General features: G+C 32.3%; 1 protein-coding gene across 1 annotated transcript; it reads left to right on the forward strand.

The window, feature by feature from the left end:
* Positions 1-3,408: 3,408 nt before the first annotated feature.
* LOC106642868 (uncharacterized) lies at positions 3,409-18,043 on the forward strand. Its single transcript, XM_089598246.1, has 4 exons — positions 3,409-3,595; positions 13,653-13,883; positions 14,997-15,259; positions 16,740-18,043. The coding sequence occupies exons 2-4, from the start codon at positions 13,799-13,801 to the stop codon at positions 17,805-17,807; spliced, it is 1,416 nt and encodes a 471-aa protein (XP_089454372.1). The 5' UTR covers positions 3,409-3,595; positions 13,653-13,798; the 3' UTR covers positions 17,808-18,043.
* The last annotated feature ends 7,773 nt before the right edge of the window (positions 18,044-25,816 follow it).

Raw genomic sequence — 25,816 nt, forward strand, 5'->3', positions numbered from 1 at the left:
GGTATAACAAAAAAAAAAAAGGTTTCAACATTATACATGGTATATCCAATTGTCTCACTCAAATTTCTACACATTTGTGAAATTCATTGCAGCAATAAAAATCATTATTTCACAAGCAACACTACAACATATGTAATTAATAATTTAAACAGACCTACCACAAAAATTTGTCACTAAGTTTAATTTCATAGAAAATTTTTTTCAACGCATTCAATAATAAAGCATCGAAAAAATAGCAATTTTAACCGATGTATGGAATGTGATTTTAACACTAAATAAAGTCGATATTAAAGCACAGATAACATAGCTGTAAAATATACATATATTTGAGCATGTGTTTTTTACCATAAAAAGCGGGAGTAATACTTTTTTAATTTTTTTGCTTAAAAATTATAAAATCTTATCTGCTAAATGGATAGTTGAAATATTTTTTTTTCGCTGGTTAAGGAAAGATGGTATTTAACTTAATGGTTTTACATTTATTCAAGTCAACCGAGTTCTCATTAAATTTGATGGCTTATTGAGGAAAGTAATAAAAGAAAAAAAAAATAAAATAAAATAAGGATAGAAGAAGTTATAAACAAACAAGGTACTAAGATGTGTTATCATTTTGTTTCATTTGACGATACCAATTTTTGTTAATTATTAGCTATAAAAAGATTAATAACTTTTTTTCTTTGTTATAGGATTTGGTCTGTTTTCAAAGTTATTTTTTTATTTTTATGGTTTTTTGCATGAAAAAAATCGCAAAAACATATCAAAAATCATTTTTCACAGTGGAGAAAGCTGTTGCACATGTTTTTTATTTATTAAAAAATTGCAAGTCGTAGATAAAGGTAACTGAAGGAGAAAATCGATTTAACCAAGGTCAAAAATCCAAAGTTACCGCATTCTAAAACCAATTGAAGTGTCACAACTTGGCACTTGTTATCTGAAAATCGAACTGCAATACAAAGGCAAAAACTTCTTGTGAATTAGTTTATGTTGAACAAAGGAGTTGCCATTACTCGAGACGACTACGGTGGAAAAAGATAAAAGCATACAATTCCTCTTAGAATCTAATTTCAATTATGAATTTTTGTTAAAACTTCATTTTTTTTGCCACGATTGCTTTACAGAAGTACCCTATATTTTTTTCAGAGCAAAAAGTGTAACCACCACTTATGAAGATATGTAAATCAACTGTTTCGAAAACATGACATCCAACTGTGCTCAAATTTTAATTATAGCTTCATTTTCATACGACAATCAGACAGTTTTAAATTCAGAAAATTTGGACGAAGGGAACTTTAACAGTAAAAATGTTAACAATAACTCTTAGAAAATGAAAATCAGAACCTTATGTATAACTATTCAAGTGGATATTTTAGGTCAATGATATTTTTTAAATGTTTTTATTTATTTTTCCCAAACCATTTATATACTTAAAAAAAATTGAGAAAACATCGCAAAATATAAAAATAATCAGTTCTTTTATTATACCTTGTAGTTTCCATTAAAGGTGAGTGCATGGTAAAAAAAATGTGGATTCCCTTGAAATAAATTTTTTTTTTTATTGTACACTTATTTAAATTGCAAAACTGATGGTCTGGAAGATAATAAACACAAAAAAATTGGTTTTGGCCAATTGTAGTTTTAAGCTTTTTTAAAAATATTTTTCAAGGACTTGTTTCATGCTCTAAGAATTAAAGAAAATATTTCAGTATTACAAAAATTAGTTCTTTTACTACAGCTTATATTTTCGATTTATGCGTGGGGAAGGAAAATTAAACTGTAAATTTTGTTGCTCTACGTTTCTGTAATATACATCTATATCTTAAATTTTATCATTACTCATGTAAATTTTTTTTTTTCATACTACACTTTTTTCAAAAAGATCCGAATGCTCTGTACTAAAAACTGCTTAGGTTTAAAATTCATATAAAGTGATGTCACATGAACAAATAGTTAATTGTTTATGCAAAAATGTAAATTGTTGTTTTAAGACTTCCCATCAGTTACAAATGAAAAAATTATATTCAAATTCGTGGTCAGATCCCACCTGAAAAAGAAAGACGGAATTCCATGTGTGATTACTGCTGTAATACCTTCAGGAAAGCCATGTGGCATTACATATGGTTTTACGTATGGCATTACATAAGGGGTTTTAGCTTGGTAATGCCATATGTAATTCCATTTGAAAAAACACATAGAATTACAAATTGGAAAAAAGAAAAAAATTTTGTCATCTATAAATAACTGCAGAATACTGTAATGCGTCATTTACTGTGAACAATTAGTGTTACCATCTGGATGATAACTCGAAAACAAGGGATTCAAGTTCTATTTCAGAAATAAAAAAAAAAATAAAAAAATAAAATTGTTTTCTATAGAAGTAAAATCCCCTTGTTTTGGAGTTATCATCCCGATGGTAAGACAAAATGCTAACTGCAAATAACTTATTATGGTATTTTGCAGTTATTTCTAGATGATAGAAATTTTTTCTTTTTCCAATTAGTAATTCCATGTGTTTTTCCATATGGAATTACATATTTATGGCATCACCAAGCTAAAACCCTTTATGTAATGCCATATGTAAAACCATGTGTAATGTGCCATATGGCTTTCCTGAAAGTTTTACAGAAGTAATTCTACATAGAATTCCAACATTTTTTTTCAGGTGGGATATGTAACCTGAACTGCTTTTAACTTCAGAATTTTGTAACAGGCAACACTATATTAAAGATATCGGTCGGGATTAGACAAAGATTTTTGAACCCATTACGGTTTCTTTGTTCCATTATGTGATTCGTAAACATACTTGTTTACCGAAATATTTCAACATATTTTTAAAGCGGATACACTACAGCAGTGCAGCCTAAAGAATTGACTAAGACATGTGCTTTTTATCTAATTTATTTTAACTGTAAATGTATTTTTAGAAAAATGTATTTCTAATACTAAGTGAAGATACATAATAAGTTGATATTTCCGTTGCACGTGAGCGTATATTGGTAAGATAAAGCTTATTAAAAATTGTTATGTATTGAATTCAGTAAAAAAAATTTTCATAATTATAATTAAATAAAAACGCGCATTTATTGTAATTAGCGCATAAAATAATTATTTAAAGTTAATGTAATAAACTGGATGAGTGAAAAATTAATTTATGGAATTTTCAAGCTATTTTTTTGTAAAATAAGTGTTTTAGTGTAAAAAAAGTTTTTGAATATATTTTCACTATCTTAATGTTCAACGCGGAGTCATTAGGTCTTCACCTTTCACAACGGCATATCTTTTATCACAAATAGTGGGTATATATATATATGTATATAGACGAGTGTACAGTTTGCTTTTAGAAAAATTCGCTTTCTAAGTGCACACCTCACTTAAGCTGAAGTTCGAACGGAACATTTCGAGGAGTTCTTATCAAGTGTTTCTTCGCAACATTCGATCTAAAATTTGTATATATACGTGGCGAGGTGCAAGTAAAAGTTTAATTGGATTTTTGAGTTCGTTGACGTTGACATCAACAATAGAATGTGTACTTAAGTGACGTACAACAGTAAGAATACAAGTGCTTTGAGAACACGATGATGGTTATATCCGAAATTTGGTGAGTTTTTTGTATAAAAATAACCATTTTTTTTTCGAGAATTTTTTTTTGTTAGTTTAATAGCCTTACCAATTTAGTGTAACAATGTATTATATGTAACAATATTTATGAATCCTATCTTAAAAGATTATTTGTTTCACGGGGGACGGGGTAAAAATTTAACGGTATATATTGTAATAACATTTAATGAAATAATTTCACACTGTGATAAAGATCTGAAATGCTATTTGACGTGTTTGTCCTTAGAAAGAGACAAATGGACAAAAAATTATATCTGATTGAAGGTGGTATAAAATAAAATAATCTGTAATTTATAACATTATGGCGTACATAATAAAAATTGTCTACCAAAAATTCACAAAAATTGGTGGAACTATAAAGATTGCGTAGGTAAGATGTAGTCTGTACGTTTGCGAGTACAACAAAATGGGGAAAAAAATGGTCAGCATGAATTTGTTTTCTTCGAGTAGTGTGATATGATCATGGAGTATATAATATAAAAGTAGTAGTCACAATGATTTAGATCTCGTAAAGCGCGTTTAACGTAACTAATAAACTATATATGTTAAACATTTCATTGAAGAATATAAAGTGAAAGTCAGTAAAAAAGAAACTACAGTATAAATTAAATAAGTTTCTTAATAATATTTCTTAGATGGTATTTGAATGTATTTGTTTTTATTGGTTTTTTTATTATTTTTTAAATTATTTATTTTGGTTTGTAATATCTATGGTTGAGAGAATCCTCCGAAATGGTAGAGTCTACGTCAGAAATTAATTGTAAAAAAGCAAATTTTTCTACAATGATTGTTCTTAATGCATCATGTGAACTATTCATTTCATATCGTACAATAAAATATGACAAAGTCGTGAATACCCAAAAAAGTCTTTAAAACGAGATTTGTCTATTATCTTTTTTTTCTGATCTGTATTGTACAGATACATTAATAGCATCGCGTTCAAACTGCCAGTTTAACTTATCATATCTTAAAAATTCTCTTGAAGGTGATACCACTTGGCCTTCTGAAATTTTAATGTGCATCATTCTAATTATAATCTCATATGATGCTTGAATTCTTTAAAAAATTCTTGATTAAATAGTTGTGGGCTACGTTAATAATGTAAGTAGTCTGTTTTTGGCATATAAATATTGTAGTGTGAACACATGAACTAATCAACGTGTCTTCAAAAACGAAAACAAGTGTTAACAGCTGAGAAAACTGTAGACGACAATAATCACCGTAACTTGTTTAAACTTAATTCAGTTAGTTTTAAATGCTTGGATGTAACAGTAAGGTAGAGAACATTGTTGAAATAATTCTTAAATTTAATGTTTCTCAATAGACTTGGTATGAAATTTAATGATTATGTAATTTAAATTACAACAAAAGATGAAAAATGTGAAGTTTATATTTACTTTATTGAGTTTCATGAACTTTCAATTCATTAAACCTAATAACTGCTGCATAAAGATACATTAACAACAGAAATATTTAAATTCAAATACAATTTATACCCTCTATATTTATTTTGAAACGCAAACTTATGAATTTCAATATATTAATAAGTTGAATTACAATGATTTAACCAAAAAATTACGAATTTTTGTTAAAAATAATTAATAAAAATTAATACTAAACATATATTATTTATTAAAGTTATAATGTTACTGTTAAAAATGTTAAAATTTAAGAACGTTTTTAATAAAAATTCAAATTTAATTTTATAATATGTTAGCTTGAATTTGACACAACTCATTTAAGTTTTGTATTTTTAGATATTGTATTACCTCTATTTTGAGACATCAACTTATTTATGTTAGTATGGAAAAGTATTAAAATTACATTGCACAACTGAAAAAATACTCCATGTCACATTATTTGTGATATCTATTATGTCTTGTAATGGAAACCTCTATTGTAGCTCATTTAATTTTAGTTTATATTGAAAGTTTGAAGAAATTGTATTTAACAAAATAAGTTAAGTACAGTTAAAAAAAATAATAGAGCATAAACTCACTTAAAACAGCAAAATCTAACGAAAAAATGTAACTAGCTATTCAAATGAGTAGTGCAGTAGTGATGTGGAATACTAAAACCTAGATGATTTTTTTTAACTACTTACACTCTATTTTGGCAACCCCTTCAAATGAAATACTCAAAAATTCATAAAAACATATTAGAAAAAATTTACAAAACAAAATTTTTCATTTTAATCATAGAAGATTTACAGTTTGTGTTTTACTTTCTCAGCGATGGTCTCATTTGTTCTTGTAACTTATTTTTATCTTAATGCAACTATTCCTTTTGATCTTGTGGCGCCTTTTTATGTAATAACTTTTGTTTCTCTTTCTGTTTTTGCTCTTTTTCCATCGATATTTTTTATACGTTTTACTTATCAGCTTCTTTCAGTTGAAATCTTTCCTATTTAAGAATATATTTAAGGAGGAAGGGGAGAGGCAAATACTGTGGGTCAAGGTAAAAAGAGAATTCGAATTTCAATCGATTATATACAAATATCATGTCATGAAAATTAATGTTTATTAAATATATGTTACTGTAAGCGAGTAAGGCGACAAAAAGTTATAACATACCATTATAATTTTACAAAATGTATGTTAAACAGAGTGCACGTGAAATTAACGAATAATCCATCTATAATATCATGAGAAGAAAAATTGTAAGTATCTTCTCAGAAAAAAAAACGTTAATAATCAGATAATTGCATGCGATCTGTCCTGTCTTGCCTTATTATACTTTTTCACATAGGTGTCATAGGTTTTTGTTAAAAAATAAAAACAAGTTGCACCTTGAGTCTTAAGAAATGTATGGTCTAATAGTACAGCAACAAAATTTGATCTGATTTGAAAATACTTTTTTTCATTACCAGCTGCCAAATTTTTTTTAAATCGTTAGAAAAAACAATTATAATACGAGAATAATCACGTATACGCTTCTTGTATTAAAAGATTAGAAACATATCACGTGCCATTACGAAGCAATTTTAATTTTGAAGTAATTGTCATTTTTTTTGTGCATCTATATCGAGACATTAGCTTCTCATCATTAAAACAGTCCATTTCGTGCCATATCAAGTTGCGAGCGACATTTTTCTTGCCAAGGGTACTAAGTGCTGTTTTGCGTCCGTGGACACACTGAATCGGTTTGTTTCCCATGAAGGAAAGTACCTCACTTTGGGCCTCGAGGACCGAATAGTTGTTGAAGAGCACACAGGCTTTCCCATAATTTGGCTCATAAGGTGAGAAATAGTACTTTTCCTACTTTGGCCTTTTTTCTATTACCTTCGAACGTTTACCGTGCCCCCAGTAGGAAAAAAAAATTTTTTTTACCACGGACACACGGCTTTGAGCCCTAGAGCATCACAGTGCGCCCTTCAATTACTTTGCATTCGTACTTTTTTGCTGTACAGAAAAGCTGACTGCAATATTTTCCGGTTTCATTCGGGTAAATCCAAAAGCCCGACAAGCTGCAACAGCTTTTTTCAAGAGAAAAAGGTTCAGTGGGCCATTTTGTAGGGGAGAAACTACCTAGTCGGCTGAATTATTTTTACAATGGCAGTCATCGCACACATCGACGAGACTCCAACTATTAGAGCTTTGTTTTTTTTTTCACTTTAAAAAACGCGCACGCATACACGCAAGAGAATGCACATGTGTGTAATCCATGCGAGGAAACAAAAGGTAGGATACGAGAGGGACGCGTATTCATCTCACTTTTTCGCTCGAATCCGGAAAAATTGTGGCGTTTCTATTTTCGGCATTAGGTGTCCTGTGCACGTAAGAACCGTGCACATAAGTATTGTGCACTAAAAATTGTACACATATATTTATTCACATGATAATTTGGTAAAGCAAATAATGCATGCCTCCACCGGAATGTCAAAGCTATACGGGCTGAAAATGGGGTTGTGGCGTTGGCTCGTTGGACTATTTTTTTTAACGACGACTGCAAACGAGAAACTCCATTCGAGTAAAATCGAAATTACCGGGGTTTTTTTGAGCATTGAATTTTTTCCATTTTTCCCCCCTCATTTCGTTTTTGAATAGAGAGGGATCAAGTGCTATCGTTTATATAGGCGATCCGTGGCATTGTATGGAGTTTTTATACGTCCATACATGTGCGATTTACTATGAAATCCTGTTTCTATACAACTTTTTTTAGAGTAAAAAAATGGAAAAAAAAAGAAATGGTCAGTTTTGGTGTTTGCGGTGAAACGATAGGCGTGATATACACACAGTAGTGTACGGGCAAGCGATGAAAAGGAGAAAGCCCACCGGTTGATATTTCACTTTGATGGCTCGTATTTGTGACTGGACTGCTCGGCTTTGAGGCGCGTGAATTTTTTTTTTCCAAGCGCTCGATAAAAGTTGACTTTTATGGTAGCGTCAAAAGCTTCACTGCCAATTTATCTGTAGTCATGCTCTTTTTTTTCTCGCTTCGTTAAATTGCATAGAAGTATAGGGACGATAGAGTTTTTTTGTTCAAGTACCGCGTTGGTTAACATTTGAGGGGAAAAAAATTTGAAATTAAAATGTTCATCCTCTTTTAAATGAAATCAATGGTATTGACGTACGTATGCGCGCTGCTGTAAAGTAAAGTATCTCAAATCGTTGTGAAATCATATCCCAGGAAATGTACACTTTATAGTATGCACAATAGGACGTATGTTTGTACAGCTTGGGTTAGTTGAATATGTTATTATATTTTCAGATTTTTACAGGGCGTTTGCATTTAAATGTCTAATATTTAAAAAATACGGTAAAAAATAAAAAAGATGGTAAAATTTAAGGTTTATATTTAATTTTTATTCAAGTATTTAATTCAATAATATTTAAAAAGTTTTAATTAGCAATGCATTGAGTATATTTTTGCGTATTGTCATTTTAAATGTGTGATTTAATAATAACTTGATGATAATTAATACTTTATAAATATGATAACAATATTATAAAGTTCGATAATTTTCTTTATCTGTATTACTAAATAATATTTATTATTCGTGATTTAATCAGTGATTAGAAAACTTTTACATTGCATTTTAATAAACTTTCCTAATTTTAATAACATATTGACGTTTAATACTAATGAATTATTTATTACATTACATACAAGTGAATCGTTATTATGGGTTTCAGTCTTTATAAGTTGCTAAATTAACAAAATTTACAACAGGTAAATGTGAATTGGTTTCTTCTACTTTTTACGAAATAAGTGTTTTTTTTCTCGAATTTTAAAAATGTACAGAGCATGTATACTTTTTAAATTCTAACTGACGTTTACATGCTATAAATAAATTGTTCCTACGTCAATTCATTCTACTGAAATACATTTAATTTAAACATTGACATTTCAATTACACTACGTTCAACTGAATCTCAATTAGTCCAGGCTCCAGTAGATGCGTTCATGGTTCCACCAAAGTTTTTATTCATTACGTACTTTGATCCTCTGAATTCGATTTTGGTGGGCATCCGCCCATCAGCAGACTTGGACACAGATATCCAATATTTTCAATTTTTACGAATTTTTAAAAGAAATTTTTTCAATTAAAACTTGCAACCCTGTGCTCAAAAAAATTTTTGCCAGCAAAAACGATGCATTACAACTCGAAATGAAAAGCAAATTATAAGGAAGAAATATTCGATTTCAAATACACTACAATAAACTTTTACATTTAAAATGAATTGCACTAATAAGCTAGAAAAATGTTTCTCCACTATTGTAAAAATAGTGATGAATGAAAAATTTTAATACACTTTGTTAAAAAAAAGAATTCCTTTACAGTATTTAAAAATTCACAAAATAATTATGTGTAAGTTTTCTCACCAGGCATACATAAACCCTCTTGACCTCTAGGCTGAACACGAATAGGTATCAATAAAAAATTTTTTATTTCTAATTAGTAAGCACTGCGACATTCTAATTAACCACACCTGTACAGGTACTGTATCACGGGTTTAACAGATTTTAATTAATATTTCCGAACAAATTTACAAAAAAGCAGTGCTCAAATATTCGATCAAGTTACATGTACATATACAAACACCGAGTAATACGTCGTCAACGACAACGATATTCGTCTCAATACATTCGCCCACGCGTGTGCGTGTGTGCAAGAGTGCATATGCCAATCATAATAACACCGACGCGTAAGTATACAAACATGGAAAACTTTCCGGCGTGCCGTCGCCAACTTTTCGGCCTCACGCTCCGACGTTACGTCTTTTTTTTTGTACCTCTGAACACCTTGTTAGCGCAAAATTAAGTCTTCCGTTTGTGTACGTGTGCACGTAAAACGGCGGCGCGGCTCGGGAGCCCCAAGGCATCACTTGAATCAATATTTGTCTAAATTTGCTTTCTGTGTCTCAACTCGCACACTTTTTACTTTTCCGTTGCACGCATGTGTCTATACACATGCTCGTTAACCGTATACTCTTCCCTCTTAGACTTGTGCGTGTGGGTGTATATATTTGCAGTTTGTCGATTTCGGAATCGGCAGGCGCCTTCCCCTGTCGACGATCGCTAAGTCTATTGGGTTAATAGAGTTTACAGATACAACAACATCTATACAATAGCGCGTCAGCGTCGAAATCGTCAGCCAAGAGGGGTACATCGGGAGATAATGAAGTGGATGTACGAGGCGCCGGTGGTGTGTATCATCGTTTGATAGGCGCGATGAAAATGAGGAAGAAGCGCAATAAACTGCGGCGGGCTAAAGCCGAATTATGTACGCGCTTGTCTCCTTATCTTCTTATGGCTGCAACTTTTTCGTTAAATGAAAAAACGAAAGCTTTCAGGGAGTCCAGTTGTTGCCGTGCCAGCGCGTGGATCGTTTGTTGCTTTTTTTTCATTGGTGTACACAGTTTTCGTTGCTAGGATGAATCAGTTTGAAATGCATGGGTGACTTAACAACTTGTCTGGCTTTAATATTGTTTCGAGGATTTTGGCACTTGTAAGTTATCCCTATCAGTTATCGTGTGGGCTCCTCAAAATACGTGATAGCTTAAGATTTATCATTAGAGTTTTACAATGACAGCAAATATGTAGTTGTAAAACTACGCGGATAAACTTTGATATTGCATTGATATTTTTGTTAATGAAATAATCACCACATTGTTATCTCAGGTTACTCTTAAGGTAGTTATCTGAAACTTTATATTGTACAGACGGACACTTTGAACGTTTGGGGTAGCTATAGTGGTGTCAATAAACTGTCCGATAATATTATTTTGTAAATAAAAATTCTTGATTCTTTTGTCTCTTGAATTGTAACTTTAAGTAGTACTTATTATGCTTTAGTAAGAAGAATTAAGTCTCTGCAAAACTATCTTTAATTTTGATCAAATATTTTGTGTTTTCATAAAGTTAAAAGGGACTTTCCCACTTAGGAATGGGTCGAAAAATATAAAAAGTAGTAAATGTTACTGTGTGAAAAATAAAAAAAATTTGTCGTAAATTGTTTACATAAAAAAAAATTATTATTATTTTTTAAATTATAAATCCTATACATTACTTCTACAGCAAAGATAAATCTATAGTTGAATCCGACTACAATAAATTGACAATATTAAAGTACTTATTAGAAAATTAGTAAACATACTGTGCCAATTTCAATTTTAGATGAATGATCAAAGGCTTGTAATGACGAAAAAAATTAAAAAGTATATGTTGAATGTTGTGACAACGTCAGTTTATATAAATTTTAAAAAAATGTATAAACAAATTGTACTTGTTAACTAAGAATATTGTAACAAAACTACAAATATAAAGAGACTATGGATTATATTCTCGTCCTCGCCGGTCCGAGCTTATATTTCCTATTTAGCGTTTCCAGGGTATCTACTATCTGTACCAAAAAAAATTCCCTAACATTTCCAGATTTTGTAAGGATCCAGTACTTAAAATTTTACATTTTAAAAAATATTAATAAATATGAAAGAAATCTATGATTTGGGTATAGAAATTGAAGCGTATACGAGACATTCTTAATAATCAACAAATGCCATAAAAATTAATTGCCTCAATGCAAAAGGAAGGTATCATATTTTTTTACAGAAGTTTTAAACTCAATTGACAATATATTTTTTATAGTGCATTAAATTAAGATCAAGGAATCATTATTTTCTCATTAAATTTCTGGTTGATATAACGCAACAATATTTGTTTTTTAACTATTTTTTTATTTTATTTTATTTTTTACATCAGTTTTCCCTTAGGCTAAGTAATACATACAGGTAGGATAATAAAACTGGCCTTAGAACAAATTTTGATGGAAATCAAGTATTTTTAATGTTATCTAAGAGTAGATTCGTAATTAAAAGAAAAAAAAAAAAAAAATCGTGTTTAAAAATAACTCTAATATTTTAGTGGAAAATTTTTTTTCACGTTTAATAATATTTTTTATAAAATTTGGAAATATTAAAACATTGCAAAAAAAATTTTAAGTGACAAATATTTTGCGTAACCATATAACAGTCGAACATTTCGGAACATTTCTAACATATTAAAGAACATTTTTTTTATTTAAGAATCTACTTTAGAACTTTTTAGTGTTTTTAATGTTGTTTGATGCGCCACTCGATGACATATGTGTTTTAGAATAATGAAAAGAGTTATTTAAGTAAAAAATAAAATTAAAATAATTTTTTTGACTGTTTGATGATAAAAATATTTTTAAAACGTTTTATTTCTCGAAGATTTGATTAAAAGTCAAAGATTTTCAAAAAGAGAGTATTCAATTGATTTTTCTACATAGAGTTTAAATAAAAACAAATCTATTTTATTAGCTAACAATAGGAAATAAGTAAAATAAAAAAAAAATGTTTTGAAAAGTTGAATGAATAAAAATATTCAGAAATTGATAAAAATTCCCTGATACTTCCAGGTTTTTTCGAAGTCAAATTTCTTTCCTGATATTTCTAGATTTCCAGGTTTTTCACATCTAGTAGACAACCTGCGTCTCTGAAAGATCTTATTTGGCGAGTTAAAAAAAATTTTTATGTCTTTAACGCTTCTGAAACGTTACAAATCTAACAATAGATCTCATTTAACAAAATTTATACTTGAACAACAACCTTTTTTCTTACACAGTTGGGAGAATAAAAGACCCTAATAAAAATTCCCAGTAGTAAATTACTGCTAACAAATAGTTATCTATACAGTCAAGATTGAGAGTAGGAAGATTGATTTGATTTAGTTGAAAGCCCGGGCTCTTTGTACACCCAATTCAAGTAAATTTACATAACAAAAGTTCTTTTAATATATATTTTGAGTAACTTTTACTGGGGGTCAGAGAATTACTACAACAAATAAATGACGTTAATACTTTAAATAATATAAAAACTGATAATTGTAATTGTTTAATAAGTTTATTGCAACATTATTGTAGGAGCATGAACGTATTCAATTTCCATTTGAAGCACGTGTGTTTAAAAGTTTTTTGTTCAGAAACGTATACAAAAATATTACACAGTTCGCTCCTGATTCTTGATAATCATTCTTATGTTTACATAACAATCACTTTGATGTTTACATTACACTTTAATGGATTCAATTTTTCCTCAAAATCGAGACATGTAAATTTCACTCGATTTTATTTTTTAACGAGTAATTTATCTTATCGAACCAAATGAAATTTTATACAATTTTTATAAGGTTCATCAAACATACGATAGTGGGCATCGCGTTTGATTCAACTTGTGCGAGATAATAGATTAAATTTTACACAAGAGAAGGATGAGACGCTTGTAGACGCAAAAAAGCTCTACTTTGAAAAAAAAAAAAAAAAAAAAAAAAAGAATGTTGTCAATGATGCGCAACAGCGATAAAAACAATCACAAAATGTGTCGACAAAACCGATCCGACGCCGAGTAATCCGCTCTAACCGAGCTTTGCGCTTACAATCACGGCTCTTGCTCGGCTCACCGCGCATTATCATCGCCAATTGAATTTATCTCATGATACAAGTGCCATTTTGTCGATGTAAAAACTGCAGGGATAAATAAGGCTTATAATGAAAATAATGTCGTTCATTACAGAGACCGGCAGCATCAGTAATACCAATCAGACAACGCCGACGACGAAAAAAGAGTCACTCTACTGCCCTCATTTGCTCCAATTTTTGAAAAAAGCCTAGGATTGAAGAGATTTAAGCCGAAGAGAGAGGGACAGGAGGCAGAGAGACATGGGCGGCGCCGACAAAGCTGAGCGGGGGGAGTACACGAGCTTGAAGGGAAACGAAACTTGGGAGTACATGGCGACGATTGCCTGTAAGCTTTTTGTTTTCCTCCCACCTTTATACTGTACTTTGACTTTGTTCGTTAACTTACTCATTTTCATTTTCCTGCTTCTGTAAGTCATCTAGAACCCGCATTAAGCTTTGACAACAGGTTTTGAAGAAGCTTCGCACGCTTTTCTCTCACTCGATTTTTTGTTTTGTCTTTTTTATCGGTCTTGAACTGTACACGGTACCGGATCAAGTTACGAGTTAATATTACGACGCCCTGGAAACTTTGTTTCCACTTTCTATATACTTATTTTTTTCCTTTTTTTTCACTATTGTTGTTGTTATTTTTTAATTTAAAGTAAGTACGCGAATTAGATCTTTTTTTTTTAGTACCCGATAACGATTTTGCACTGATTTATTGTATCTAGGAAAGTTATACGTAAGCACAAAACTACTTAATTAAATTGAAACTCTTTTTTGTTCTTTTATCATTAACCTACAGTACGAAAACGTAACTTGGTGGTTCTCAAGCAAAACAACAAAACGCAGTTGGTACACAGGCGTTGGATTTCTTATCGTTTATGTGTCGGATGAGCTGTTTCAGGGAGGGAAATGTATATGTATACATGAGAAACTGTCTGAAATTAAACGGAAGCCGATTACCTAAGGTTTACGCTTAATTTCTCACTTTAAAATGAAAAAGGCACTCTGAAAAAAAAAACCGTAAAAATGAATGTGCTAAAATACGGTATAGTAATCTACTATTGTTCTGTCGTTCAAAGACTTTTTACTTTTGACAAATTAGATCATATTATTTTGAACAGTATTTTTTATTGCGCAAAAAGTAAAAATCACTGTACTTGGGATAAAAACCTCTGTTAATAAAAGTAAAAATCTTTGTACAAACAGTTGAAAGTTTCTACATGATTGTGTCGTACCAGATTACACTTGTAGCGCGGTAATTTTATTATTATTTTTTCTTAGTGCACAGCCAGTTTTTTCACGCTCTTTTCGTTACAATCCGATTTTTCATCTGACTCCACCTATATAAATGTAATATCATCATCTGAGCTACATCCAAAGCCTCTCAAACATCATCAACTTGATCCTCTGATCTTACAGATGCAATTACAATGAAACCCGCGTGAATTTGCAGGTTCGCTCCTGATGCTCTGCATCGGCTCGGCGATGGGCTGGAACTCACCGAGCAGCGTGAAACTCATGGAGCCAGACTCGCCGGTCAAGATAACGGCGTCCGATCTCTCAAGCCTCATGTCTCTGATGGCGATAGGTCAGTTCGTCGCACCGCCCCTCAACTCCATCATCGTCGACCGCATCGGCCGGAAGAATACCATACTATTCGTCGGACCGCTCCTCATCGTCGCTTGGCTACCCGTTACTATGACCCACAGCGTTATGGTAAGATTTTATCACGACCATTATTACCATGATTTTATCACGTTTTGGGAGCTCTCATATGCTTCGAAACGTAATTTGAAGAAAAATAAGTAAATAAATTAAACAAAATTAAGTTCATCGACCTAAAAGTGTGGCAACGAATTCGTTCTTTCTCTCCCGAAAATTTCTTCTAATGGAAAGAAAAATCTGGATGACGTTCCAAGCGATCTAATCCCCCAAATATTTCGTCGGCTCGACTGCTCTTTCGATGTTTTGTTTCACACCACTCTCGTAACGATGTCGCAAATTGTTGTTATCGCGAACGCAAAAACCCTCACTTTGTGTGTCTGTACAAAAAGCCATTTACATATATGTAACGTTGTCCACATATAAATGTGAGTGCACATTCCGCGAATGGTCATTGTTGGCGAGATTCTCTCTTTTAACTGATAAAAGGCGATTTGTGCTGCTCTTGTTCTCGGCACATATGGCCAAAAATGAATCCGTATAACACGTCTGTGGAACATCGGATTGTCAGAGCTTTTTTTTAATACTAAACCTTCCGAAACATTTTTATCTCCCACGTTGCTGCTGTGCAGTATGTATGCACATATATACCTCCAAATGCGTGAATGTCAGGCGGAAAAGTTGTTGGGGGGCGGGTGAAGCTTTTTTGTTGTCCGAGCAAAAAGTTTGCAAAAGTTGGTCCACTCTTTCCGCGTCCTTTATTTTCAAAACTATTTGCCGGAATCGCGGCGAGAATTAAAAGTTTGGTGTATGCTTTGCACGAGGTCAGTCGTGTGGGAGGACGCGAGATTGATCCGGTTGCGTAATTATACGAGGATTATATGTGCGGAATCGACGATATTGTTTTCCGCGTTATCGGACAATTTAATTGATAATTCGGCCATTGAAGCGCTCTCCATAGATATGGTAAATTAAAAAAATGGAAAACAATGATGGTTCTTTTTATTTTAAGGAAAAAACAAGCAAACAAATAAACAAACATACGTTCGTTTATTTTCCTACTTTGTTGACGCATAGCACAGAAAAAAATGCAACAAATATTGACACACTGAGAGAAAAAAATAATAAAATTTATAGAGGAACTTCATCAAAAATTACTATTCAGCACAGTAAATTGGAAGCTGGTAAAAAAGGAAGCAATTATTAGTTTTAGCAGTAAAAATTTTTGTTTTAACCCTAAAAAGATCGGTTTATAAGTTTTACTTTCCCGCATAGAAAATTTTACTATTTAAACCATAACTTTTACTTTTCAAACAATAATTTTCACTCTTGAAAATAATAACTTTTTCGCTTTTTATCAGCTTGTATTCGATTGGTAGTTTTTGTTGAAATGTCTCTATAATGTTTACAATTTTTTTCTCTGAGTGCACAGGCGCATCAGCAAGTCTCGTGAAGCTCGTAGTTCCCACTAAATACCCGACATACTAGCTGCATGGTCTGTATATTATTAATAACACGAAACACGCCTTTTCAGATATTGTACGTGGCGCGACTCGCCGCCGGGCTGTCCCTGGGCATCGGGTTCTCCGTCTGTTCCATGTACCTCGGCGAGATAGCGTCGACGAGTACGCGCAGCATGAGCAGCTCCCTCATGCTGATAATGTACAACCTGGGCATACTGATAGCCTTCATATTCGTGCCGAGTCTGAGCATCGTGGCCAACGCGTGGCTGAACCTCGCCCTGGTCGTCAGCTTCATGCTCGTGTTCAGCTTCATGCCCGAGTCGCCCATATACCTGGCCATGGCCGAGCGAACGGACGAGGCCGAGGAGGTGCTGATGCTGCTGCGTGGCAGGACCGACGTCTCCGAGGAGATGAAGGAGATCCAGAAGCAGCTGAGGAACAGCAAGAAGATGCAAGAGGGCCAGAGCCGCTTCTCCCTCGGGGCCATTTTCACCGACAAGGCCAGCCGAATGGCCATTTTCATCATCGGCCTCTTCTCCGTGACCCACCACTTCGGTGGCAACGTGCCCGTGCTCACCTACGGCCAGAAAATATTCCGCGACCTCAAGATCCAGGTGATCTCGGATCACGCGGCCAACGTCATCAACGGAGTGGTACAGCTGGTGTCCATCTGCCTGGTCGCCCCTCTGCCGAACAAGTGGGGACGCAGACCCCTCGTGGCCATATCAGGCGCGATGGCGGGATTCTGCAACCTCGTCGTGGGCGTCTACTTCTACTTGCAGGAGTACACGGAGTTCAAGGTCGAGGGGTACTCTTGGATACCCATGATCGCCATCTTCCTAGTGATATTCGCGTTCAACTGTGGATTGCAGACCGTCCAGAACATCCTCATAATGGAGATGTTCGCGCCCGAGTTCAAGGCTCTGGGCGTGTGCGTGGTCATCATGAACGGAGGGTGGATGTACGTGATAAGCTCGAAGCTGTACCTCATGGTGTCGGACACGTGGCATTTGGGCCACTCACCACCCTTTTTGTTCTTCGTCGTCGTCGTTTGGTCCGTCACGGGACTGCTCATGTGGTTCACCCCGGAAACAAAGGGCAAAACTCTACTGGAGATTCAGGAGGCGCTCTTAAAGTGAAGGATTTCAGGAGGTAACGATCGTAAGCACAATTGAAGCGGATCCTCATACGTTTAAGCCAATAACGCGATTGTTTGATGATTTGGAGAACACGACAGTTAATTGTTTATACCGTTGCGCAAAATCTTCAAACGATTATCGAAATGCTTGCTCGTAGGTTTCGAGGACACGCATTTGGCTCGAAGTGTAAGATAATACAATGTAATTCAACACGAGTGTGTACGTATGCAAGATGAATTGGCTTCCTAAAAATATTATATGTATAGGTTTAAAAGTTGTATGAAAAAGAGAGCCCTCACCCATCGAGGATTGTGTGGGTTTGGCAAAGTCGAGGTGGTTAAAATACATTGGCCGTACATCAAACGACTTTCAAGTTATGTGTTTTTAGTTTCAAGTTCATTAAAAACTTTTAAAGCTTATGTGGTTTTCCAACAACAGTAAACACGTACTGGAATTAACCAGTAGTTCGAGCATCGTAAGTTTCACTCATTGGCGTTTGGAGTTGTTTTTTTTCTTTAAGATAAACGTATATGATGTGTGTGCTTGGAGCAAATGGATTGCCAAAGTTTGCTAAAAGTGTCGGGAAATGCATTCAGCTTAAACAAAACAGTAGTTTGTTGATTGGTAAAATGTCTCTCAGAGATGAGGTGACGAGAAATGAGCAAGAATCTACGATTTTTTTTTGTTAATAGTAATTTTGTCCGATAATTTGTGTTGATTGACTAAAGTGTGCGTTACGTTTATAATGTAAACGACAATAAGGAAACAACGGTGACCTTTTTTTAACAAAGTATCTATACGCTCAAGTTTAGTACATTTTATATTGAAGAGTCATCATTTAGTGGACTTTTTTCTAAAATAGAGAAATTTTATGATTCTTGTATCATAAATAAAATGAACCTCAATAACACTACACCTATTGGTATGTATTATACATACATATGTAATTAGATGACGTATCCTACAATTAAAAAGACTGTACAGTTTTTATTGACGCGTGAAATGTATATTTTTTTAATAAACAAGTTAATATGCTGGCACGCATTGTCCAGTTGGCGAAGCAAAAACGGCATGAACTCTGTTGTAGCACGAAATTACTAAATATTAGCGTTGAAATTGCGAAAAAGATGGGCATGTGAAAGACATGACCACCACATTTGTTAACTAGACAAACAGTTTTAATGTCGTAAAATTGTTAAATTTTTGTAAATTTTTTTTTAATTTCTATGAATTGAAATTACGTTCTTTGAAGCTGTTTTTTGTGAACCAAAAAAATTTTTAGTGAATTTTAAATCCTAAGGTACAAATGTTACCAATTAGCTAATCTACTTTTAAAGCATATAATTATTTCCTAATTGAAAAAAATCTAAGAACTATTATTTTCTTGCGAACAGTAAATTTGGTATTTTATATAATTGAGACGGTGGTATTGACATAACGTTGATTTCTTACGTAGCATCATTAGCTATAGATCAATATTAAATAAATACCTAGAAACATAGTTGACAAAAATCATTGTACCAGCCACGTACGTACAATAAATTTTTTACACAAAAATACAATGAAAAATTTGTGCTCTATTTAATCCCTTATTGTGAACCGAAATATATTTCAGAAGAAAATAAATACTTTATTTAGCCACGCTAATGCCTTTGTGGGGTAAAAAAGGACGGCTGGTCTTAAAATATATAAGTGGTTATACTTGAACGGAAGAATGAGGTAAAGGGTCATGGCTGGGAATAAGAGAAAAAAATGTCTGCATACTCTCTGGAACACTGCACAGCCGAGTCATACATTCATGTAGGTATATATCGCGGAAAACTCTTTTACATGTACTACAAGCACACCGAACACGGTACCACCCACGGCTGGGACGCTGCGATACATGCTCGGCAGCATACCTTACTGCATTATTAGTCAAGCCGAATATTTATCGTGGAGTACAAGGGTCCACCCGCGCTCGCTGTTGCAACAGCATGAGCTTATTATGGAGAAAAGAGAGGAAAAAGGAAATTACTCGGCTTCTCCCTGTAACGCGAGGCAAAATTAAATGCAGCCTCTTACGAGGATTACGTTTTTCTCTTTACCTCGTTGAGCGCTTATTACAAGTTACTTTCTGGAATTAAATGAAATTTTCCAGTGATAGTTGTTTTAAATCACGTTATTTTTATGTATCTCTCTGTGAACGCGTAATTAATAAAAACATTCTTTTTGTTTTTGAAAATCCGTGTTCGCTTTTACTTAATAAAAATTTTTTTTTTTCATTTGACAAGGATTTAGTTGCATGTATAGGCATTACTTGAAACCTTAAATACAGTATTTGAAATTTTTTAAATAAATACTGATGGTGTTGTAATTAAAATACTTCAAATACATTTAAAAAAATTTTTAAAATCTCAATACTTTATTTCAAACAAAATGTTTTACATACAGAAAACTTGAAATACAATTATATTTGGTCAATGGATTCTAAATAATGTAGTTAAAATACAAATCTATTTCATGAGAGTATTTCAATTTATTTAATAAAATGTATATGTTTTTTAAATAATTCACCACGAATACAATTGTATTTAAGATTTTTTTTATTTGAAACACTTCATAAATCAATTGTATTTCAAATATTTAAATTAAATACTTGACTAAATACGTTTGTATTTGATAAAGTAATTGAAATAATTAAGTCAAATACAAGTATGATTTTTCAATGTGTTTGAATTGATGACAGAGTTGTCCACGACAAATTGTATAACTATGAAATTCAAAGTTTATATTTTTTCTCTTATTCTATGGCCATACCTAAACGTAATATAAAATGTTTCAAAGTAAAATCAGCACGATCGTATCATGTCTTTTAGTATTACCCAAACCCAACCATATGAAATTTTTGTAAAAGAACCTAAGGTGAATTTTAGTCTGTGTGTGCGGTGTATAGTTTTTCTTTTCTCGTTAAACTCACAATCCTTGCATCTAAGATGAGCTCTTATGTAATATTACAACGCATAAATGTATATCTACACACTAATTTTGGGTTTAAAGTCATAGGGATTAATATTTATAATTTTTTATTTTTAATTAAACTTTTGTTTAGAAAAAATTATAGAGCGTTTTTAAGTCGAAAATTGCATAGAGCTACTTATAGTTCTGGAGCTTTTGTATTCAGTAAATAAAAATTTTGGTACCTGGTGAGACATTACAAAATCTCCATCAACCTCAGTGCTTGTACATACATACATTACTGAAATTATATACGGAGCCACTAAGCATTCGCCAGGAGAATGTATTGTAAGTGGGAAATTAATCATTTGGGAACAACCCATACTCTGATGTGATCCCAAAACGCTTTGATTTGATACATCCGTATTTGAAGTATAATATTTTAATACATTTTGAAATACAATTGTATTTTATCAAAGTATTTAAAATAATTAAGTTAAAAAAAATGTATTCAAGCAAAATTATTTCAATTACTTCTTAAAATACAAGTGTATCTGAAACAATGTATTTCAAATAAAAATTTATTTCGTACAATTTATTTAAAATAAAAAAAATGAACTGCTTTGTATTCAAACATTTTATTTAATATTTATTGTATTTAAATACAAATTCATTTAAAATACAAACGTATTTGATGTTTTTATTTGAAATAAAATAATTTGATTACTATATTTTAAATAAAAATAATAAATATTAAAAAAAAAATTTTTAACGATTGAAATATTTTATTTGAAATGAAACATTTATTTAAGTATTTTATCTAAATTGCTATTTTAAATATAATTACAAATAGACTATTTAGTTGAGATATTTTATTAAAATAAAGTAATTAAATTTTTGGATAACTTGAATTAAAGCTGAAATGAAGTATTTCAGAGTATTTCAACTCTGTCAAATACTGCCCATCTCTGCATGTAGACAACAAGCAATAAATAGACGTTAAAAAGTATTATAAATTATACTATTTAGCCCAGTAGAAATTGTGTTTGAATCTAAAGAATAGATACCTCTGACTTAACTTACGTGTATGCGTTCATGATAAATCAAGTACATCTCCTTTTCTCGAACCTTTTTTGTTCCATCTTCTTCTACTATCGTGTAATTTAAATTAAGTAAATATGTATTTTCATTTTTTTTTGCATTTTTAGGTGATATCACAAATTTTGTAGGGATAAAATTTGTATTTATTTTTTTCTTTTTCAACCCCACTAGTATAACTTTTCATACGTTTCGATTTTCAGTGCAACGGTAGTAGCTCCTATTCAGAAAGATAAATTCAATCTTCTTGAAAAATTTTAAAGTCGTTGAGTAATTGTAGCTAATATTCTTCTAGAAATAGAATATTCAGTGTTCACGGGGAATCAATTTAAAAAAAATGACGATTGTATATAATAAAATAAGAAAAAAATACTAATTAATACGAAGAGAAAAAGCTTTCTCCCCCCCCCAAAAAAAAATACTGTCACTAGTTTTTTCGAGACGTAAAAATCGTGTTTGAATAGAAGGCCGGCGTCGTCTTGCCATTGGCACTGCAATTACCTTTTAAACCACACCGTCACTGTAGCTGTATCGTTTCCCAGCCTCGTTCATAAGCGTATTAAATTTTTTTTCGCGCTGCTTTAAGGCCATTTGCGACTTTCTGCTCCCTCTTCCACTTTCACCTTTCCTGTTATACCCTTTTTCAGGTACGTCAAGGAGCTTAACTGAAGTACGCACAATTGGCTATTCAAAAATGCGTCGCTCGAGCAGCGGTACCTATATAGCACCAGCAGCGATTGTGCACCGCAGCCGTGTAATAAGCGGGGGATTTCAATTACGCGACTTTTCTTTTTTTTTTTTTTGCCCCGCAGCGCGCCACGTGCTGATTTTTAATAGAGTTTGTTCCACGGTTAATATGGAGCGAGATATCTTTTTTTTCTTCCTTTTCAAGAGAACCTACCCACCTCGGCTACCGTAAAAAGAGTTTTTCCTAGTTAACCCGAGGATATTATTTTTTTTGTTCCACGGTACAAAATTCAGCTGGAACAAAAGACTGTACAATACTTAATTAAGTGAAATTCGTGGCGTCGCTCGTGCAGAGTCAATCAAGATGTAAGAATTGCAACTCTTATAAGCATAAAATTTAAGCTATTCCGATGTTATTTTATTTCAAGCTCAAAACAGTGCGAAGGAAAAATATTTCCAAGAATAAACATTCACTCATCTGAACGCTCCCTTAGTAAACAATACCTTGGGAACAAAATGAGAGCTCGTTTCATAAATAGAGTTATTCCAGACAAATCTGTTACGAATTTGAGAAAATCTCGTAGAAAAGCCTCGTTTTTCATTGATTTTTAATTTTAGTGAAACGAAAAACAATTAGTCAAAAGAGTTAATTTCCCGAAATTTTTTTCGACAAGATTCTTCTTGTAGTGTAAAAAAAAATCCACTTTCAGTTCAGTTTAAATATTTACATTGTGCATGCGTGTACACTTACACATTTTTAAAGATACTTTTAGATGAACGTAGAAGCTACCACACATTTTCGGCGAGTAGCTTCCAAGGCTGAACCAGATCAGTGAATCCAGTAATAGAAAGAGAGCCCACTAGGTACTGATTTAGTTATAATGATCGAATGCAATGACGGATAGTAACGGCTATATTGAAATACAAAGGGGGGGGGGAGCTTCTTTCTGCCGTGTTGAAGTACGTACATGCTGCAGCTGGTATATGGTAATATTTCTGTGCCCAAATATTTGCAGATACATAATATACGTAATGAGTCGTGAGTCGTGTTTCATACAATATCCGCACGTATACGGTATAGTGTCATTTGGATTCAAAATTTTAAATGTTTGGAATGTAGGAAATGCTTTTCCGTCTATCATTTTATTTTTTTTCTTAAATTGCTTGTGCTTTGCTGTTACTCCCTGAAGTGTTTTTTTGACTGCATAATTTAAATGATTTAAAAAAAATCCTGTATCCTACATGAATATCAATGAAATGTTACAAAAGCTGATGGCCAACTATGAGGTCCCTACGATCAGGAAATTCATAAACATAGATGGCGTGCTGTAGCTAAGAGGAAAATGGCGTCACTGCCACACTACGGCTATAAAGGACGACGGTTTACGGTAATGTGAACCTACTTATGTGACAACATATCCGTCAAGCTGACACCAGGAGATCATGAATACTACATTTGTGTCAATGTGACGCCATTTTTCTCTTAGCTACAGTACGCCATCTATGCTAAGTTTGCTGAACGTAGGGACCGCATTAGGATACATGCATTGCCTAATAGTTGGCCACCAGATTTGACTGTGTATTTTATACAGTGGCCAAGTATTGGGACCAGTTTTTTGGTGGCCAACTACTGGGACTTTTACCTTAATTACGTTTTTTATTTTTTTCCTCTTACCGCATTAGTAAAATATATCTTGGATCCAAGTATCTGTAAGAAAAAGTAACATCATCCAAAAAAAATTTTGTAGTAAGACTATGGTTACCACTAAAATATCAGTCTTACAAAGTAGTACAATTCACCATGAAAAAGTTATCACGGTTATAAGGACGTGGTTTCATTGAAAACATTATTAGGAAAACATATCGCTGTTATAGTATGAAAATTTTAATAGTATTTGACATTATTTGTTAAAAATATAGCTCGTGAGCAATTGAAACATAATCACGTAGACATATGTTAGAAAATAAGGATGTACGGTTTTTACAAATAGCACCACTTTCCTCTACTACACTTCAGTGAAAGAAAAATCTAATAAAAATTACAGAGCTAGAATAGTAATCTGGTGTCATTTCACCGTCTAGGGACTTTTTACTTTGGCCAGATTTATTTTTACAATATTCTGGACAGTAATTTCTATTGCAAAAATAGTTAAAATCACTATACTTACAACAAAATTACTGTTCCAAACAGTAAAAATTATTGTTCAAATAGGAAAAAGTCTCTCTCAAATCGACCAAACAGTACTACATTGCCATTCGAGCACAGTAATTTTTGTTATTTTTTTCTCTCAGTGTTCAAAGTAAAAAAAAATGGCTCAACTACACCAGATTAGTATATTCAAGTTTTATTTGTCGGAAAATACACCTTTTTTTAGTATTTCTTAAGATACCAACATATAATAAACAAAACTCAAGATTCATTTACTTGGAAAAAGCATTATTTACCCTACTATTGCACAAAGTTAAAGTTGACACGTAACAGACAACTTGAAAAATTCCTTGTCCGAAAATTTATTTTCATGTCGGTGCAAGAACTTTTAAATTTACCCTCATGACATGAACTCAAAACTTTGTGTGATAATATAATTAAGCAAGTGTAATCATAGTTTTTGCTGATATTGAATATGTCTGTAAATGAATTAGAGAAAGAGCATACTTAACCGACCGACCGACCAAACCACTATGGTAAAAGTATTAGAACTTTTAGACCTTGTTAAATATTTTTAATGAGTATTTCATCGTTAAGCATTGAGATAACTCTATAAGGATCAAGTATTATCTTAACATAAATGTATAATTTTCAACAGATTTTAGTTTACTTAAAAAAAGATCTTTTATCTGCAACATGTAAAAAATTGTAACCTTTATCATTAAAATAGTATTTTGGGACCTATTGTATGAAACTTACTTCTCGATCACAAGGCGAGTAGGTTCTCTATTTCAGTATAAAGGGATGTATTTTCAAGCTAACGATTTAAAAATACTTTTCAAATAAGCAGAGAAAATTTACGTACAGTCCGTGAAAATATGAAAATAATTATGCATAGCGTCGTCAAGTTTAACGTTATGATTTAAAAGTCAACAGCTTTCAAGTAATGAATTAAATGGAATGATACCACTATTTTCAAATAATTAATTAATATTATTTTTATTTCTCTCAAACAACATAATTCTCTAATTTTTTACATGTGAGTCATAGGAGACTTTTTAAGAAAAAACTTTGAAATTAAGTAGTTACAGGATATTTTTAATTTATAAAATCAGTAAGCATAAGATTTGTCATGATA

This window comes from Copidosoma floridanum, unplaced genomic scaffold (assembly GCF_036245765.1).
Source record: "Copidosoma floridanum isolate Cflo_tuat_1 unplaced genomic scaffold, Cflo_Japanese_pri ptg000001l, whole genome shotgun sequence".
In the NCBI taxonomy this organism is placed as follows: Eukaryota; Metazoa; Arthropoda; class Insecta; order Hymenoptera; family Encyrtidae; genus Copidosoma; species Copidosoma floridanum.